This window comes from Megalopta genalis, chromosome 6 (genome assembly GCF_051020955.1).
Source record: "Megalopta genalis isolate 19385.01 chromosome 6, iyMegGena1_principal, whole genome shotgun sequence".
In the NCBI taxonomy this organism is placed as follows: domain Eukaryota; kingdom Metazoa; phylum Arthropoda; class Insecta; order Hymenoptera; family Halictidae; genus Megalopta; species Megalopta genalis.
In genome coordinates this window covers 3,702,439-3,723,346 of record NC_135018.1, presented here as the reverse complement: position 1 = coordinate 3,723,346, position 20,908 = coordinate 3,702,439, and the positions used below count along the sequence as shown (strand labels likewise).

Sequence of the window (20,908 nt, the reverse complement as noted above, 5' to 3'; positions counted from 1 at the left end):
TTCCTCCGCACGCCTCCAGTAATCCGCCCCTTGCCCATACTTTTCGCACTATCGCGTTTACTATAGCATCGCCTTCATTGTAGATCCAAACCTCATTCGGTATCCCGCCCACTTCTATAGACCCTTACCTCTGCAGTTTCTTTATTTGCCTTTCTGTTTCCCCGTCTGTAAGCTTCTGTTCTACGAGGTTTACTTATACTCTTACCACCCCGGTCTCCCCCCCAACAAGAATCCCGAACCGTCCAATAAGTTCATAAAGTACTTACAATAAGATCTTACCGTTCCTCCATTTTTATTATGTTACCCGGCTCTTTTCCTCTCCTCTTACTTACATATCTTCTTATTTATCCCTCCGATCCCACACTTCTCTTATACCCTACTGTTCGTCCTCTCACTCGTGCTCTCTCTGTTGACGTCGTGTCGCAAAGTTTCTTGAATTATGTACTCCGTGTCAGATATTGCTGCGTGCACAATTCGCCAGTTTCCCACTTTTTCCACGATTCCCGTATATGTATTCGTCCTCTTCTTACTACGCGTTCTCTAACTCGCTGAAACTTTCGCCCGATACCCTTATTCTTCGTCCTTATTCCTTCTCGTTCCAATGATTCTTTCATTTGTGATCTTAAGCTGTTCCCGTTTTCCTTTCATATCCTCATTCTCAGCCATTTTCTGCCTTATGCTGTCTTTGAATCTTTCCGTATTCTCTGCATCCTGTCATATTATTTCTTTTCTTCCTTCCTCCCATCTGCTGTCACAATAACATTCATTGTATAGCGTGAGAAATTGAAACCGCTGTTTTTGTTTGACATTGTTTCGAGATGTATTTGTAAATTGTCGTTCATCGCGCACCTAATTAACAACTGCAGGACTGTACGTAGAGTCAAATTATTCTGTCTCTGTTGCAAGAAGCGAGAGATACTTAGATATTTTCTTCTTTTTTGGACAATTTTAATATAGGTCAAAAGAAGCTCTTCAAGCATTTTAATCTTTCTACCATTTCAAATTTCAGTTGCTCATTTTGTCATAAATCCATAAAATCTGCAGCTTTATGATTGCATTCAACTTTTCGAAATCAATACACCTAATTCTTTGTGTAGACGACTTTATTGTAGAAAAGAAGAAGCCTTCCTACTTTTATTTCTACGCGACTACTGTCCTTTAAATCGGCGGTGGCAATTTTTATCTTACATAAATGTTAGCAATCTGATCACTTATTCTTTAGACCTGGAAATTGTGCTCTAATTTACAAAAATTTTCCAATTAGAATGTCTACTTGTTGTTTTGATTCTGACGTTATTTAGCTGATGAGTACTTTAAAATGTTAAGAGTAATGCAGGAAAGCATTTGTGATTTCATTGAGATAAAACTACCATCTCTTGTTTCAAAGATGAACGCAACATCATTAAAAGTAATCGTAAATAGTTCGAATACTGAAAGAAGTGTGATTTCTCTTTAAATAAATAGTAGAATCTTCGTAATATAGCGAATTAACTTCTATACCTAATGTTTAAAATGTCTTTAACATATTTGAGACGTCTGCCACATAATTAATCCGTCTTTTTAAAATTAACAGACAAACCGTTTACAGCTATAACTCTAACCTTCATCGATCAAATGTGTCTAAAACTCAACATACCATAATCTATCGATTTCCTTTTACAAATGGTTGGTGATCCGATTCCATTCTGTTGTCTAGACAGAACTTCTCTATCTTCTCCAAGCTCCGCTGTATTGATTAGGACATAGTCAATCACAGTTGCTCCTCTTCTTCCTACAAAGTATACTGCCCTTCATCTCCGGTTAACGCTTCAACAGAATAGCATATTTCACTCAAGGAGTCTCGCCTTGCTGCCGAGCTCACTCGCATAAGCTTCTATCGTCATCTAAATTCTATCACGTAGTCTTAAACTTCTTCGTAACATATTCGTTACATCAAGTTGTTAATTTATATGCCATAATATCTTAATTTCTTAAATTCTTAAATTCATAATATCTTGAGTTTCAAAATTCATCGTTTCAAAATTCTTCAAATTCACAGATTCTTAACTTTTTAAATTCCTAGTTCCTTAATTTCTGAAATTTATAATTTCCTGATTTCTTAAATTCATAGTTTCTCAATTCTTCGAATTATCAGTTTCTTAATTTTTTAAATTTCTAATTTCTTAATTCCCGCAATTCACTATTATAGTTCCCTAATTTTTTTTTGAATTCATAATTTCTGAATTCTTTAAACCGATATTTTCTCAATTCTCTAACTCTAAGTCCATAATTTCTGGATTTCTTACGTTCACAATCTCTTCATTCTATGAATTCATATTTTCACTTTTTAAACTCATAGTCTCTTAATTCTTTGAATTAATATTTCAATTTTTAAAGTTCATGTTTTAATCGTGTGTGGTAATTTGCGGAACAGTTCCCTAGGTAGAGTGAAACGATACAAAAGGAACGCACAAATGTGTAGCACAAAGCTTCATTTTATGGTGGCGGCGTGCTTCAAGCTCCTAAAAGACTTTTAATATTTAAATTTCATAATTCATTACATTTTTGTTTTTATAAAACGTGTGTAACAATTCTTTGAGCAACTCTGTTTCAAACGCGTAATTAATTACGTGAGGTACAAACAATTCGAGAACGTTCGTTCGTTTTGACGCCGTGTGAACATACATACAGTGGCGAGATAAATTATTCGTACACCTTTTAAAACGCTGTAACATTTTTACCGATCAAACTTTCAGCATGCATATATGTTACCGAGATCTACAAAATGCATTTTTTAAATTTTCATTATAGATTCTGATAAAAAAGATAGAAAACGTGACTTTTTTTATTTATTTTGTCATTTCAAGTACTAGCAAAATTAGAAAAAAAGCACTTTAGTCATTGCCTAATATATAATACTAGTCTTCGTGAATATTACACAATAATTGCAACTAATAATGTGCTTTCAATTCGGCCAATATATTATTGATATTCGTGTAATTAATGTTTCGAATTACAATTAATTATAACGAATGCTGCAGAGTTGGTTTAAATACAAATTCGGAACAAGTTCGATGGAGCATTACCTTCCTGCATTCAATTTATTTTATCGTTCAATTTATTTTATGTTACGTCGTAACACCTGTTGTGCCCCGAAAGTGAAAGTAATTATTTAAAGTGCTAAGTTCTGCTCAATATGCCACTACCTAGACGAATTAACGATATTAACTTTGTTTCGATCACAATATATTACTTATTCCATAAGCTCGTTCAAGACCACTTATTAAAAAATTGTGTGAAGATTGATCGGTCATTGTCACAGAAAATCGAAATGATTACTATGAGTACTAAAACAATCCTATAACATTACAGCTGTGCTAATCACAGATTTTTATTACATTTCATTTGTTTGGTACATATAGTTTCCAAGGCCACACATCCTACAACGTTTGTTATAAGGCGAAGTATGAGCCTTCTTCTATGATACTGCGCATGAATGATAAAATTCTATCAGCAAAACCATTAAGATTGCAAGGCTTTGAAAACATCGATGATTTCAAGACCAACCTAGTCGAATGAGTTATTCTCGACCTTGTACTCTATTTTAGGTCCAAGTAACACGTACACGAAATGATTCATGATTTCGTAATTTTAATTCATCTGAAGATTTCCAGGTAACCGTGTAACGTCATTAACCATACTCTTTCTTTGTACATACAATCGAAACATGTGGCCAACGGAACGGTTTCTAAAGAAACGTTGCATAGCGCATGATCCAATTTCACTTTCAGCGTTCCGGAATAATGGGACCATATTTATTCGTCAGAGATGTAATCATCCGAAGGCCTATGTCACAATCAATGCGTTTTGAAACGTTGACTGTGCATGATGAACAACGAAAGTATTTAAAACTAGACAAAAATTGAAGCAGTAATATTCCAAGATGTGGAGAAATTATTTCAACCATTGACTTACTTTTGTTAACAACTAAACATTTATTACAACAAAATCTTAATGTAGAAATCATCTTTAAACTCTTACACTATGCCAACGAGTCAGACTCGTAATAAACATTTCATATATAATCCGTTACATATGAATGTTATTTATTTCCTCAAAATCAAACAAAAAATTTGATTCTGCCGTGATCATAGTCTAAGAATGAAACTAAATAGAGACACACAAGAAACAGAAACTGTCATAGAATTGTAACAAAATTGAACAATTTGTCAAAGATTGTAGTCGAAAGAACAAATTCATTTAAGAAATATTTTATGTAGAATCTTCGCTAACCGTGTTCACACATATCAGAGAACAACCTCTCGTTCGTTGAACATTGTAATAACGTTTCATTACATTGCTGTGTTTGTTAACAATACATTCCATTTAAAATACGTATCTCCGTCGTCATGTTTCTTCAATTAATAATGTAAGAAGTAGTTAAAAGATAATGGCTCGCTAACACCTAAACATCCACCGTACTTAATGAATAATTCGCTTGTTGCAGCGGGCACAAATCTCGTGGGAAAATTTACACAAAGCGTCCGGAAGATCGTTCAGGATGTGAAGGACGAGGGAACATCAAGTAAGCTTTCGTTCAACTAAAAATAAATTATCTTTTACGTTTTACAATTTTTTATAAGAATAACATGGACCTTATCTAAATAAGTTTGTGCTGGAACAAAATTGTTTGTACTATTTTACATTTGTTCTTCTATGTCATGGTATCAATAATAATGATGCTTGATTGGTAAATAATACTACAGAGTTTCTGTACTTTCATACAGATTGGTATGAAGAATGTAATGACACTTGGAACACATTTAACTATTTAATACCAATCAAGCATCTATAATTCGTTTGCAATTATCTCAACTTGAATAATTGCTGTAATTATTGTTTCATCCAGGTGGGCAAACCAAGGAAGAGGTAATTGAAACGAACAAAAGGTTAAGAATTGTTAGGATACGCTTAGAGGGTAGCTACGAGATCGCGAAACGTGCTCTCGTTGAACTTATGTGCAAATACACAGACAGCAAGCAAGTTCGCAATGTGTTTCAACGCTACAACCTTCTGAAAGTTATGATCAAGGTACTTAATTGCACAATTAAAACGTTATAGTTATAGTTCACTCGACAGTTCTCCTCTTATTAGCACATACTTATTGCGAGACTCGTCCTTTAGAAAACAAAACAAGAAGTAATACATTCGTTAAGATCCTATAAACTTCCACCTAAATTTTTCGGTCAGACGAATGATTACAATTACGTTTTTATCTTTCTGGTAATTCCTATATCTTTTTAAATTTGTATACTGCACAGTAGATAAAAAAGGTGGAATATTGTAAACATTACTTGCTTAAATAATGACTTATGTCTCGAAAAATGGTCAAAACTTTTTAATTGATCTCAATACCTAATTCTGTTCGAAATTATAATTTCTTGATATGGATTTCGAAGAACGCTGTATTATACAGAATCAATCCACTTTAAATGCTCCTTCCATTCTCTCATTTACTCTTTCTTACCTTCATCCTCATTTTTTTCTTCGTGTACTTTCGAAGAACATCAGCCCTCCTTCATTTTCAAATATTCTTTTAAAGGAAAATTCATGAACGACTTGGCTATTAACTCTTCTTTTTCAAAAAACTTACACTACAGTTTCTGGTCTAAATGATTTATAAAAAGAAAGTGTTGTTTGAATGTACTTCAATAGAATCATACGATAACTATAATTTTCATAACAGTGTGTTCAAGGATCACGAGTGTATGACCGTGATCTATTTTAATTCTGACGCAAAATATTTGCCGTTAATTCCAAGGTAATTTATTTCGTTGCTGAAACATTAAAATAATGCGTAGAGGTGGGCTGTTAGCGAATTATTGATCGAGGCACGTATAATTGGCTATCGTTTTTCGAAATTGTGGCCATGACCAACAGTATCATACATGCGAATTCAAACCCTATTTTGGTGACGCCATGGAGGAGATTACGCCCAAGGGGCTTACGTGCCTAACGAACCCATTAATTGCTGCGACGGGTCTAGAGGTTCATGATACGTCAATCATTATTGAGTATCGAGTTCGCAATGCTAGAGGCGTATAAATGTTTGCCAAAACCCATGAACTAATTAATCAATTTCTATGAGTTATAATGCGAAAGCACAGCCTGTCGAAACTTCATAAAAAATATCGGTTTTAAAAGTAAACCTTCTTTCAACAAATACCAAGCATGAAACTTAAGCGATCATTTAAGATTAACCTATTCAAGATCTTTCCTTTGGAACGTTCTCAAAGAAGGAAGTTCTACCTGAGCTTCACTTCTAAATATTCTTTACCAGCAAAATCTTCGAAAAGCTTTTTTAGTTCAGGCTATGCCATGGATTAAATCCTTTTCGTCTTCCCTCTGAATAACCATTATTCTTTGATACAACAACTTTGACACACTTTGACTTTTTCAGGACGTGATTAAGTTAGAGACTCAATACTGGACACTGGTCGACATTCCGAAGCAGGAGAAACAGGAAACAGTGCCCGCGTTTGTCCTCCGCGCGTGCTCCATCATGGAGAAGACTCACAAAAGCGGCGAGGGTGTGAAAACCACTGCTCGATTGGCAGAAGAAACGGAGAACAAACAACGCATCGAGAGACTCGAAAGTGAGCAGAAACTATAGCAACTAAGACGGCTTTTCTCGTACACAGAAATCAGAACTCTGTCGTCGCAGAAGCAGATGGAACGGCAGAAAATTTGTATATTTTAATCTTCGTGGTATTTGCAAGCAAGAGTCGAACTGAACGGAAACTTTTTATTTAAAATCTTCTTTCCATATTTTATAAGAGCATTTGTGCCAGTCGTTCTAATAGTTTAGCATTGGACTAGAAACAATATTTATCATGAATGCATAAAAATCCAAGGTCGAGTCAGATGAAAATATCAATTAACTGTTTTCATCAATTACTCGGTGTTTGGAAGCGGAAAGGAGATCTTCCCCGAATAATTTCAACGAACGCTTATTGAAACGGTGTTCCATATTGATGTAAGGATTAATGCGTGCGTATTTATGTGAACATGAAACAGGTATGACGACGGCGCAGATCGAGGCGGAGAACACGCAGCTGACTAATGACCTCTATAGACTGTTGAAGAGATACACGGGCCTCAGAAATCTGATTCGAGATCTAAAGGTACTTACGTTATTTATCCTTTCGGTCGCGCAACAATCCTCAAGACCCGATAAACCGATAAACGTGCTACGAAGACTTCTTTCCTCTAAGAGGAATCCGGCGGGACAGTTAAGCATGCTTTTCGCATTTTTATTGCCACACGCTCATCCAAAGATTTCGCTCTTGTTTCCACTTTCTTCAATATTGCGGCTGATTTAGTAGAAAAGACTACTGGATTCGAAAGATTAGCGTTCACTTCAGCGATCGGAGAACCCGTCAAAATGATGCTCGACTCTTTCTGATTTATAACGATGGGAAACATTTTCAGAACTGCTACATGTATCTTAGACACCGCAAAAATGAAATAAAGAAATGATCTCCTTAACATAAAAATTAAATACTTTTAATTTTACTGTTCGCACACACTTTAAAGCGTGAAATATTGATAAAAATTTAAATTGAACGGTTGTGTTCGCTATTTGTGTAGGGGAAAAGTGTGGAGTATTGATAAAAATGGTAAAGTGAAGAGCATTCCAGCCGTGAAATAATAAAAGCACTTTTAATTGTGAACTTCAGAGTAGGTACTTATAGGTACCCGGAGCTGGATGATACATACGTACACGTACATACATGTGCATTTCACTTTCGAAGAGGATAATTGTGTTACCTGAAGCTAGAAGCATTTTTATGCATTATCATGCTGCTGAAAAGGAATAAATTGCCTTATTCAATGATAATATTTATAGTTTCTCCATATTGCGTGAATCATTGCGTATCAGAGGGATATTGTTAATTAGATTATACTAATTAATTAGAAAACTCTCATTTGCATGCAAATTGTATAGTATCGGATATTGTAGCTTAATATTTCGGGTCACCTACTTTCAATTTGTTTTAAAAATCTGTGTATACAGCTTGTTGGCAAATACTAAAATCAATACTAATAATTTCTCATTTATGCTCGAAGTATAAAAATATTCACCGGGCAATGATGTTACAATGTTATTGAACGTAGTAGAAAATTTTGAATATTGACATAAACAAACTGCAGATATTAACCGTTTATTAGAGAAATAACAAAATAAATTATTAGAGAATTAAAATTGTTTATTAGAGAATTAACAAAATAACCTTCTACGCCACTTTGATCTCTTGTAATTACAGCAGAGAATTTTGCGCGATTATCCTACAATTTTATCAAGATTTATGTACAACATCCTTTGCTATTAGTCTATAATTAACACTCGCTGTTCGGATAATTAACATGTTCTCGTAATTAATGCAAGTTTACGTTCACCCCACAGGAGGAGTACAACAGTTCAAAAGTGTATCCAATCTTCCCACGTTACCCCATATTGAAGGACATGATAAAGGACATCATGCGCAACTCAAACTATATGGAGGTGTGCCACGAGGTAGACCAAGCATAGCAGCCGGACCCCCTCCACCGTTCGCCACGCATGACCATGTAATATTTTGCCTCGGCGAAATATGATCAGTGTGGCCGTCGGTGAAGGGGGTGAACCAAACAATAGGAGCCCGAACGCCTCTCCTCACGGATATCCAAATACATAGGCTGACTAGCACTTTGACTGCCATGTCGTCCAACTGCGGATCACGCAGAGTTTGGTCCAGACCTAAGCATTAATCTTCGCGACAAGATAATAAGAGATTAAAACTTGGCTAACGCACGGGAGACTCGAATTCTTCATTTCTTCTTGTTAACCCTTGTATGCCCAACGAACCGAAATCCTTGCGAGGTCCTTGAGACAAAACGACCTCATACATTGTATCTAAGGTTCTGTGCGAGATTAAATTCAAGTTAACCCATTGCACCGAGCTATCTCCTTCAACTTGAATATCACTTTTGAACGGACACGAAAGATTGCTGGTGATTATTATCTTTAAATAGCTCCAACGTTATGACATTTTATATATTTTTTGAAGCGTTGCTTAGGTTCACTTGCTGGTGATCGAAAGTGTTGAAATACTAGTTCGCATGTTTTTGGTGTATTTATTTATTTACTTACAAAAATTGTAGCGGTATAGTCCCAGATGGACCCCCTCCCTGGGCATTCAAGGGTTAATCATTGCGATAACGTTACGTATTCGACAACCGGATGGCAGTCAAACGTTAAATCGACTCGGACCTAATTTCTACGAAGCGATTCATTTCAAATCTACGTGCTACGTTTGTACTGCAGGTTTTATGCAATTATAGCGATCCATTGAAAATTTCTAAGTCGAAAAGACATTTGCGTTCCACAAACGTTCTGGTAAGTTGGTCTGTGAAGATCTATATTTGCATAAAGATCCACAGTCCGGTTATACTGTAACTTGAGAGAGAGAGAGAGAGAGAGAGAGAGAGAGAGAGAGAGAGAATGTGTGATTAGAATGTAACCAGGACATTTATAATTAAGAAACAGTAATTCTAATTGTTTATAACTAAGGAGAGGGTTTTTTAGAACTCCCTTTTGTGTTGGAGCGAAGCCAATAATATTTAAAACTGATAGTTAGTCATTTGGTAATTCTGTTATTTGGTGATTCGATATTTGTTCGGATTTCTAGCATGCTCATAGCGTAATAATCGCTACGATTAATTTTGTCTTTCCATTTTCGCAGCCTTACGAAAAGTTTGGCGTTCGAACTATGTTCATAGTTTGGAAAATGATTTAACCCTCAGCATATGAAGAAAAACGCTACCTGACATTTCTCTGCGCGTCTTATTATCAACTCCGTTGAATAAAAATAGTTTTAAATAATACTTTACAAAAATGATATTTATCGACCGTTTTACCTGAAATCGCTAAGAGTTAAGAAACATTTTTGACTTTTGACATGCGAAAGAAAAATCATTTTTGCACAATGTATTCAAGTTTCATCAACTCTTAGGTGCAGATTTTGGTTCCTATACTGTGAAACCGTCGCAAAACGGAAATACCAAGTAACAGAAGTCAGCGCCAACATAAAGGAGACCCGATCGATCACCTTAGTTTCTGATCTCGATCAGAATAGCCGCTTGCACGTTGAAACACAAAACACAAAGCTGTACCGGTGCGGACCGCACGGTATCCTTAAGGCAGCTAACGTTGTTCGTAAAAGGAAGGTAACATCCGAGTATATTAGAGTCGTAATTTTAACGTGTGCGTTGGTGTAAAAATATGTGTGTGCATGTGTGAAGATGAAACTGTATTGCGAGTACATACGTCTGTACCTTTCGTTCGAAGATGGACCCTGTCGTAACAGAGATGACGACTCGAGTAATTGAACATCGAAACTTTTTCTGCTATGGTTAAAGTTTGGATGAGCAGAATGTGTTGCTAGAATTGAACGTGACACTCTGTATACAATAGTATCTTATTTCACAAACGTTCACAGAAAATAAATACACTTATTGTTTATTGTACGCATTTATAAAAACAATGTGAAATATGAAACATTAGGAAGATTAAAAGCATTTATTATAAGGTCAACTATACTGATTTGCAGAAAGATGTCTACTGCGGAAGAACATAAATTGGATGTACCTAGTCTACAACGTTGAAATCTTTACGCATAATGTTCGTAACAGATGATCTTTTAATGCGAAATGTAAAGGTATCAGAAGCTACGTCGTTTTGTTACGACGGAGCACGTTTTTCACGTGATTAGATAAAACGATATTCTTCTTCCTAGTATTCGTCGCCATTGGTATTGTCAGTTAGTGAAGTATTATACATGTCTCTCTCGCAAATTACGTCTTTTATACGACCGAACAGACTTTGCTTCAATTGTCCTGCAGACTATTTGACGTGGTATCGTTATACGGTTGATTATTAATGTATACATAGGTAACCCAAAAGTATGAGACACCATTTAGAACATATATATTACTCCCACGAGTACGAATCGGAAACTGTTTTATCACTATAAGTGTATCAGAGTTCGTTTTTAAGATTTTCACGATTGGAAATATCTCAGGTGTAAAAACTGATAAAAGATGTTTCAATATGTTGTTGCATCAGGAATGTTCGCGTTCTGAATGGCCCTACTGTTTTGGGACACCTTGTATATATCTACGTATATGTGTATGTGTGCGTATAACTTCTATAATATAATGCACGTCGATGTTGTTGGACGTAAGTTTTCTAATGGAGAAAGTTTACTTCCACAGTGGCCCTGTTATACGGTTGTACCACTATAAGAACAGTACAGGTTTTGGGGAAGATGCATCCTTGTTACAGACACAGATCTGTCATTAACCCTTTAAAACAAACATTATATTTCCCATATGTTTCAGAATTTGTTGAACCTCTTTTATACAGCAAAAGTGATGATATCATTTGAATGTACAAAATCTTAGCATGTACGCAAATGTACTACTACGACTATTTTCACTAAGTTCGACTAGTTTAACTAACACGACATATAATTAAGTCACTGGAATACGAAACAAATTTGATGTGCAGGGAGCAGTTTGTTAAAGACGCCTGCGAAGCTTCAGTTCTTATTCAATCACGCTGAGGATTGACAATAGCAACGTTTTCTTGATGTGCTTGACTGAAAGAAGATCGAGAAACTAATGTTTGACGAAAGAGAAACGTGTTCATTGAAATCTGTCTCTTCTTTCTGAAAACAGCGTTTACTTTATAGTTTCATTATAGTATACATGTGTGTATATCCTGGCGAAAGCAGCGTTCTTTCTGATCCTTAATGTGAATGAATAGTATGTGGCAGCAGTATAGAATACTAAAGTAGATGTGGAAAGACGTACTTAAAATAATGTAAGTGTTACTCGGAAGTGACAGACATATCGTCATTATCATGTTTACATACGTACAGCGAGTATAAAGACACAATCGTATACATTTAGTAACACATATCCATGTGTACGTACGTACTCGTAATATACGATTATGTAATTTCAATGAGCAAATCATTACTCGTCAATTTTGTGAGCAAGTTTTAATCCTAAAAACGTAGAAGCTTTCCTGCGATCAAATTTTGCTTATAAAAACAATATTATGTTTTATCAAGGAACTAGTTTTCTTCATCAACAAAGTACAAACAGCAGTAAGATCCACATCCTAATGGTAAATCATTATTCCTAGAGACAGAAATTATTTATGACTCGTCCGAATGAAATTTATGATCGTTAACGCGATCATAAGCATAACGTGTGCATCAATAATTGTAAAACTAAATTTGCACTTTTCGTCTGTAATGTACGTACGTATACAAACAGATCATACTACATTGTCTCTTCTAAAATAGAAAAATATGTCGCTTATACCCATGAGTCACATCGAATTGTTTCGATTTATATTGATCGCATCTTGCAAAACTAATACGATTGTTAACTAATACGAGTTATATTACATTCCTTTGTTTTTTATATAATAAATTTCACGTAAAAGGTAACTCTTCAGGAAATTAAGAAATTATTTTCATATTTTTTATGTAAACAAAGGTATCTCGATTTATTTAATTTCTATGTTGAATTTTTCAATTCCATTCAATCTGTTCTCAAGTATAACGGATACGCCACCTTATTTTGGAAAATTTTGCAAGATCATGAAAAGTATTGAAACGATTCTAGCAATGTCATATTTACGTTGCAACAGGAATTTCCGCTAAATACGATGCATCACTGTGGATTTTACACGAGATGAATAACCAATGTTCGAGTGATTTCGAAAATCGAATATTTTCTCGCGAGAATATTTATTTTGTTACACGCTATTGTGATATCGGCTTTCATTTCGAACAAAACACACAACAGCCTTTAAGAGTCTATTCCGCGTTTTACCATTAAGGACTTAATCGTAATTATAAACGAAGAGAATGTAAATACTAAGTAAAGAAGATAATCCGCGTAAATAATATGTAAGACAAAATGGCTGACAGCTCGAAATCAAAATTCAATATGTAACGCATGACACACATTGAAGACTTGCAGGAGGGTTCACTGTCAATCTCTGGTCCCCTTTCAATGTGTGACAGGGCATAGTAACCCACACCACAAACGTACACTGATCCTATGTATGTAATGTCATTGTTAGACTACAATCTAAACAGCAAATTAAACCTACGATCCCGGTGCCTGGATTTTTTTCAATTCAACACTTCATAAACCTCTAAACAGTTCCAACAGAGTCTTCAAATTCTTAACAAAACATGAATATATTTGAGATTTGTCCAGTTTCACTATTTTAACTTAAGTCTACATCGTGACAATTAATTTTGGGATAGTTTTCCACACGAAATAAAACAATTCAATGGAAAAATTTAAGATCAAAATTTAATAGAAAAATTTCATGGACCTCTAATTTTATGAAGTCTTAATCGGGTGATTTAAAACTGTTGGACTTTATCTACAAGAATTTTTGATAAATAAGGTATAGGCTAATAAGTTACAGACGATTGACGAAATATGAAGAATGTCATGGGCACGATTAACAAAATTGAGCGCTAATTGTAAGATATAAGAGGAATCTAATTTCCGAAGTTAGATTCAGAGGTAAATTTTAAAAAATTTGATAAACAAGGAAAATGCAAATAAGTACAATCAAATCCAGGCACCGTAATCTATGTGATCAGGGGTTGAATAGTGGCGCTATAATACAATTTCGTAGACATGCCGATAAATACCCACATAAATGCTGGGTACAGGCATACATAGAAACCGGAAACAAAGAAAATTTTGTCGTAGGACATATACAATACCTAAATCGAGAAAGTACTCATACCCTAATGATATACAAAATCGTAATTTTGACATATTTGAAAATTAACATTTTATGAAAAAAAGAAATATTTTTTTACACGTATTCTTAGTTGCAAAGTAATATATTCATAGTCTGTATTTCAAATCAAGAGAGAGATTCACTACAAGGCTTAGGCTAATTTGCGGTGTTACCATAATATCACTATTGATTGTTATATTATTAACTATATCTTTATCATAGTTTTAGAATCGTTGTTTTGAAACGAAATTTATAAAATGAACTTCATATCAATTATAATTTTCGGGTTAAGACAAAAATGTTTTCATAATAAATTTACAGAGAAAAACACCAAGCAAACTTTGGATCGATAAAGTGATTGAAAATGAGAAAACGCTGGTCTCTTCTTTCGAAATGCAGATTATAGTGACAAAAAAAAATTAATCTTTACGAAATCACTATTTCTGGTGGGCTGAGGACATATAAAATTCGTGAAAATTGTATATTTTACAGATTTCTTTATCAAAACTCAAAGAATTTAAAATTTTTGCTCCTTGGATCACGTTTTGCTCCCAAGATCAAAATTTGTCAGTAAGAACAATTCATGACGTGTCAATGTTCATTGGAATTAATCATACAAAATCAAGCAAACAAATCATCAAAAAATTTTTTGTCTGCATCCAGCAAGTCTACACTGAAACAATTGCTTATACTGACTGTTTAGGATAGTGCTTTCGACGTGGATCTTTTCTAGATGTTAGTTCGTGACGTATCACATTTGAAACAAGCACGACACAATGAACGACACTACAATTTAAACAAAGTGCACTTTATGATCTATCAACACTTTCTGATTTTGTTATTGGTTATAAAAAGATATTTTATGCCGTAATTTTATTGCGAATAAAAATTTGTGTGCCAATAAATAATTCACCATTTTCGTAAGGTAATAACAATGATATATCTCCCACTTAAAAATAGTGAATTATTTACGGATACATTCGATATATTAAAAAATTCAGAAATAATCAAACTTTCGCGATCGAATCAAAAACAACGCTAATCAACATCTAAAGATCAAAATTGAGCGAAATACAGGATCAAATTTCTGTCCAAAAAAATATTAATTCCCTGATATCGATTTAACATATTATATTTATATCATTAATGGACTGCGGACATGTTTGCAAAAGATTACTAAAAAATATCAACTTTTCTTTCTATAACATTATCAATAGATACGTGATTATAAACAGGAAGTCAAAATCTTATTTCTTTTGTTATGAAACATTCTGTATGCATCAGTATATTTTCTCAAAATTTTTATCTTACAGAACTTTGAAATGACAAAATTTTATAAATGCAGAATTTTCCGCAGTTCGATTATTAACAAGACCAAAATCAACTCAAAGATTGCTGAAATCTATACAAATTACGAGTTTTTTTTTCCTATAAGTCGACTGATCAAGCTCTATTTACACTAAACTGAGTTCGCACAATTCGTTGCAGATTGGTAGAAACGTGTCAAAGAAGGAACTTCAATTCATAGACTCCAAACTATATAAAGTGCTGAGTGATGTGAAATTAGAGTAACACAGGTGATACCAATTAGAAAATTCAGTTTACACATATAGAAATACGTATGCCTGGTAATGCTTTGGTAAAAGTGGTAATCCTTTCTCAATTTTTTTCCAATCGAGAACGATTTGTGCATGAACTCGGTGCACAAAAAAGATATTTATAATCACAGTTGATATTTTTTAATACAAACAGTACATACTTAGACCAATTATCGTATTATCGTAAGGCAACGCTAAGGTATATAATGTAACAGAAACGTACATGTAGCGAATGAGTAAAACTCTACTCATATGCAATGTCTTTGAATTGATGAATATAATATCAAGCGTGCTCGCCTTTTCCATGAAACTAGGAGAGTGCCAAATAGATTTTGAGAGTTTTTACATTGTGTGCCCGGCGCGAGATTACTGCGTTCTACAGAGTGCATATATCTGTAAGTGTTTCCATAAGATTTTTATATAGAGTGTTGTACAGAATATTAGGAACTGTCTCGTTTCATTAGAGCGATCATCGTTTGTGTTTCAAGGTTTTATTGTACAAAAATAATACGAATTATGTTCATGTGTGAGAAGAGATTTCAATACTCTTGATTAAATTAATCAATTAATAAATCTTGAATTTACAATGATCATAAATAGCGTACAATTTGGTCAAAGTTAAATAATAGTTTCTGTGAGATATGAATTCTAGGTTGCCAGAGAATTATGAACTGATCAAATTGACAGATACGCATGAAATCGAAACGATACGATTGCTTTAATGAGATAGGGACTAACTAGTGTCTAAGAACAACCATAATTATAATAAACGTATACAGGTGTCAGATACGAGAGATCTATCTAATGTGTTTAAATGGTGTGTGTATATGCTACGCGTAAAATAGTCGTGACAATTGTTCTATTCAAATGCGTAATATAAATGGTGCTTTGGTTTCTCGAGGAACATCGTTAGGGTGAACCTTAGAAACACGATATTACTCTGTGTATAAGCATAAATTTGATAACTGTAGAGAATATTTCCTAACAGACAGTACAACCTAGTATAAAGAGCCCCTGTACAAAACATTGAATTGAAAATCTAGTAATTTTTCTTCTTTCTGTTAAGTTTTCTTGCATTGAAAAATTGATATCACATTGCAATCTAACGAAATAAAATTCATATCCTTCATAATCCTACCTCACTATCGCTATCTGATAATAGCTTAATTTTGTTGGTGTTCATATTAAACCTCATTTAAAATATGTTAATGTTCCTTATGTTTAATTTATATTCATCGTCAGTTACAAATGTGAGGTTGGAGTTTATGATTAATGAAAGAAATTAAAATATATTTAAAAATGAAATTAAAATCTATATTACACTATTTACTTTGCTAATTTAGGATTCTTTCAATTGAAATAATTATCAAAAATGTTTGAATGAGAAGAGACTATAAAAAGGATATCTTTATTTATACGTTTTTAATCAAATCTTCCGTACAGAAATATTTTCCTCTGGGTTATAGTGTTTATGCCCAAACACCGGGTAAACATACTCACAGCGTGTGTTTCTTCGCGCGTGCTAAACTAGGTATAGCGACAGTCTGATAGCGTAAACGAATTTGTACGGACAAGTCGAAAAAAATGTCAATTCGCTCGCAGATGCATTTTTATAAATATCGGCCGAATTATTGAACATTTGTACACTCATCGACGACGAGACCGAAAAACTTCTGCATTGCTCGTTGCACGGAGATCAATTAAGAAATCAAAGGACCATTAACCGCTGATTCTCTAAGTGTACAATAATAACATTACTTGGCCGTTATTTACATATTCACGGTTCCCGGTGTGAACCGGAACTTCGGATCCCGTCACTTCTCGATGACGTTGCTAAAGAAACAGTCGACCAATCTATGTGTCCAGAGCCACTGATCCGTACGCTTTGTGGCACGTATCTAACCGATTTTCTTCTATAAGTCAGCTTTAGAATGTTAAGCTTTGGGCATGTATCCGATAAATTACATAGATGTAAATTTCTACGAGAAAAAAAGTATATATATATATATATATATATATATATATATATATATATATATACATAACATATATATTTTGACAGAAACTTCTTAAGGAAGTTTCGCGGTGTACCGGTGAATATCCTCCGCTTTTATTTTAATAAACCAACAACATGGTTTAACTCACTGCACTTTTTCCTTCATCTAATATTAGTCGAGAAGTTCGCTAGATTCTTTATTAGTCTAATAAATAAATTACGATATCTTCGTGATATTTTCTGAATAATGCACGTCGAAATGTTTTGGATGCACTTCACCGAGCGCTTCCAAAACTGGTCGAGTAAAAAATTGCAAAACCGAACGTAGAATTTTCTAATTTCATAACGTTTTTCTTTGTGTATTGTTTGATTCCATGGTGTTTGAAGTAGATTTTTTAGTAACCGAAGCATCGTCATAAACCAAGTGTCATTTAGCTGTACCCTGAACTGCGAACTTTATGCAATCATAGCAAACGTTATATGAAAGAAAGAATACCGAACAAAGTTTTAATTTTCTTCGCACGTAAAGGAAATTCGAAATATTTTTCTTGCATTAAAATCCGTGTAAATTAACATATAAGAAGCTGAGATTGCATAAATCCTCACTGTCTAACCGTGAACTTCAGTGCTGTCCACAATTTGTGCTTACCAAACGTCGTGTAGATTTAGGATGCAAAGGATGATGTTACACAAAATGCACGTATAAAATTAGATAAACGTAAAGCTTACCTCATTTACACTCATAAGTAATTGCGAACATAAAATTGATCACTGAATTTATAAGAACATTACGAACTACGTAATGTCTTTAACGGTGTACAGAAATATTTTTAATAACCACAATCCTCCAATTTTATTCTTCCTTACAATACAGCAAAACTTGTAAAGCTCCGATAATTTCAAATTGAATAAATGATCTATAATCGCATCTTAAATCTACAGCAGTCGTAAGAGAGGTAGAAATTACATTCTCAGATGTTTTCTTTCGCGTAGACGGTGATCGATATTATTGTAGTTAATTATGGTAATTTAGAAGACAAAAGCAAAATGGAAAAGTCCTGAAACGAAACTTGGACAGCACTGACACATTAATACTCGAAATTTGGATCGTAGATAACATTGAACGTGTAGTATTTGTAATATGTGTGTAGTCACGTACGATAGTAAGAAAAGTAAAATAGCCCTCGACAAAGCGATAGGAAACAATATCCTGACTATTTCGTAATCAGTCGATGTTTTCGATGTCTTAATAACCGCTTGATCAGGGAGATAGAATTTGAACAGATGAACTATCGGGGCACCATTTTTTTATTTTTTACGTGACCTAGCCGTGAAAAGTTTTGTGTAATACAACTTTTCTAAAGGGCGACTGAATTTTCCCTAAATCATATAATATAGAATAGCTAGTGAGATCAAGGCCCCTAAGCCTTCAATCCATTAACACATTCAAATACTTTTATTTAAACTTCCTGTCGTCAGTATTTACGAATAAATATTGAAATGGTGTCATCGTACTAAGACTCTGTACGTTAATAGGTATTCATTATTATTATTTGTTCCATTTGCAAACGATATCATACAAGTTGTAAGCTACACAAAAAGTAGTGACAGTCAATAATTTCATCCTCATAAGCAGAGAAGGCAAATTAGCTCACCATTTACATACGATAGTTTCATTAGAACATCTTACACGAATTCTTTGTAGATTCGGGATGAAAGAATTATTTAATAATTATAAATTCCTCCAAGAAAGATTCAGAGGCGTAAGGCGTGTTCAAATAGCCTCGCAAAATGTCGAAGCTTCGAAAAGAAATTGACGTACGAAAAAAAGGAAAGGGGATAGACTGGTCAAATTTTAAATTGTATATGAAAACAAGTACTTATAATTTTAGGAAGAAGTAGTTTGGAGGGAAAGATATGGAGTAAGGACAACGATGTTCGAAGCGAGAAAGAGAAATACGCGATTGATGACAGAAAAAGATATAAAAGCAGAGAGTAGAAGATCTATGTGAAATGTGAAATTATTATATCAATTATGTAGTAAAAGGATAAGAAAAGTGAATATAAAATCATTAGCTTCGTTTTGTCCAACAACAATCATGATAGTGTTTGATTCTGAGTCTTTTGACTTCTACGAGCACCATTTTGAACACGCCTAATGTAAGGGACAAGGGGCGACTACCATCGCTGCTAGTCGAACAACTAATTTGTAGTTTTGTATCGATAATTAACAGAAATGAATGTATGTTAGCAAACGAGGCGAATGTGTGTTTGTAATTGCGTTCCTAAACCAACTGGCTACCACGTATATGTACCAAGAGTAACGCGTCTGTGTATGAACCGGTGTTCAAATAGTAAACAGTTAGCAATTATAGATCATGCTAGATTAGTGAAATCTAAACGTGTGTTAGATGTTATATAGTGTTGTGACATGTAGTATTTACACTTTGCTGTTTACGGTAATTCTGTGTCCGATGATGGAGAATAGGGAGTACTTAGGCATGATGTCAGGTGACAGTGTTCCCTTCCAATAGCCACCAATGCTTAAGATGTCGAACGGACGTTTCATTGTTTGGCGTCACGTTTTTTTTTGTCTTGTCAGCTAAGTCCGTAGCATGATGCGTATGCGGATGTTATTTTAAGAAGATCGGCAATGCTCGCTTATAGGGAGGGAACGCGGTAATTAGTTACAAAATGTAGATTCGACTGTGTCGATTTCAATGAAACTGTACTGTGCTACGATGTATGTTTGATGTGGAACTTCAATTTTATCTAATACGTCTGTGTTACCGCTACAAACACTTTCCATAACTATTGGTTGTTAAGCTTTGTTAATAAAATTGTTTGAAATTTGAAACGAATCTCGATTATAATTTTATTGAGAATGCCAATCGAAATTCCCCCTTCTAAAAAAAAACTTTCGACACGTTCAGCGTCATTTTCGTTCTTTAGATTTATCTAATATTAAACTGGCAAGAATTTATTATAATAATTATTATATTATTATTATAATTTCATTATATTTGTTTATTCATCGGTGCTCATTTGACATCGAAATGTAAAATTGCATTCATAATTATATTAAAAAGTTGCACCCGTTCTTAGACATTGGAACCAATATCCAATATTTTTATATGCACTTTAGCTAACGATATAAACATGTACATAGTTTGAAAAATTGCTCGAAAAATTGCATTGCTATAGTTTTCTAAGATCATTAAATTAAGATCTAATTGATAAAAGAGAAATTAAATTTTAATATGTGGATATATTTTATTTATATTTTGCGATAGACATTTCAGTGAGTTGTTGCACACCGTTCTACGCATTTTCGGCATCAATTGGATATGTATCTCTTGGAGATAACGATCATTTACAGCATAGCTTTTTCTTATCTCATGGCACAGACACAAGTCTGTGGCACAGGCTTAAATGTAGACTTAGGAT

The 20,908-nt window shown here is 34.1% G+C and overlaps 1 protein-coding gene across 1 annotated transcript in view; it reads left to right on the top strand.

The window, feature by feature from the left end:
* The window catches only part of LOC117223779 (uncharacterized), a 94,085-nt gene extending 73,763 nt beyond the window's left edge, over nt 1-20,322 (top strand). Inside the window, exons 3-7 of the mRNA XM_033476280.2 lie at nt 4,487-4,564; nt 4,889-5,070; nt 6,440-6,635; nt 7,057-7,163; nt 8,447-20,322. Coding sequence (XP_033332171.1) covers nt 4,487-4,564; nt 4,889-5,070; nt 6,440-6,635; nt 7,057-7,163; nt 8,447-8,572 — 689 coding nt within the window. The 3' untranslated portion in view covers nt 8,573-20,322. The remainder of the gene's footprint in view (nt 1-4,486; nt 4,565-4,888; nt 5,071-6,439; nt 6,636-7,056; nt 7,164-8,446) is intronic.
* The last annotated feature ends 586 nt before the right edge of the window (nt 20,323-20,908 follow it).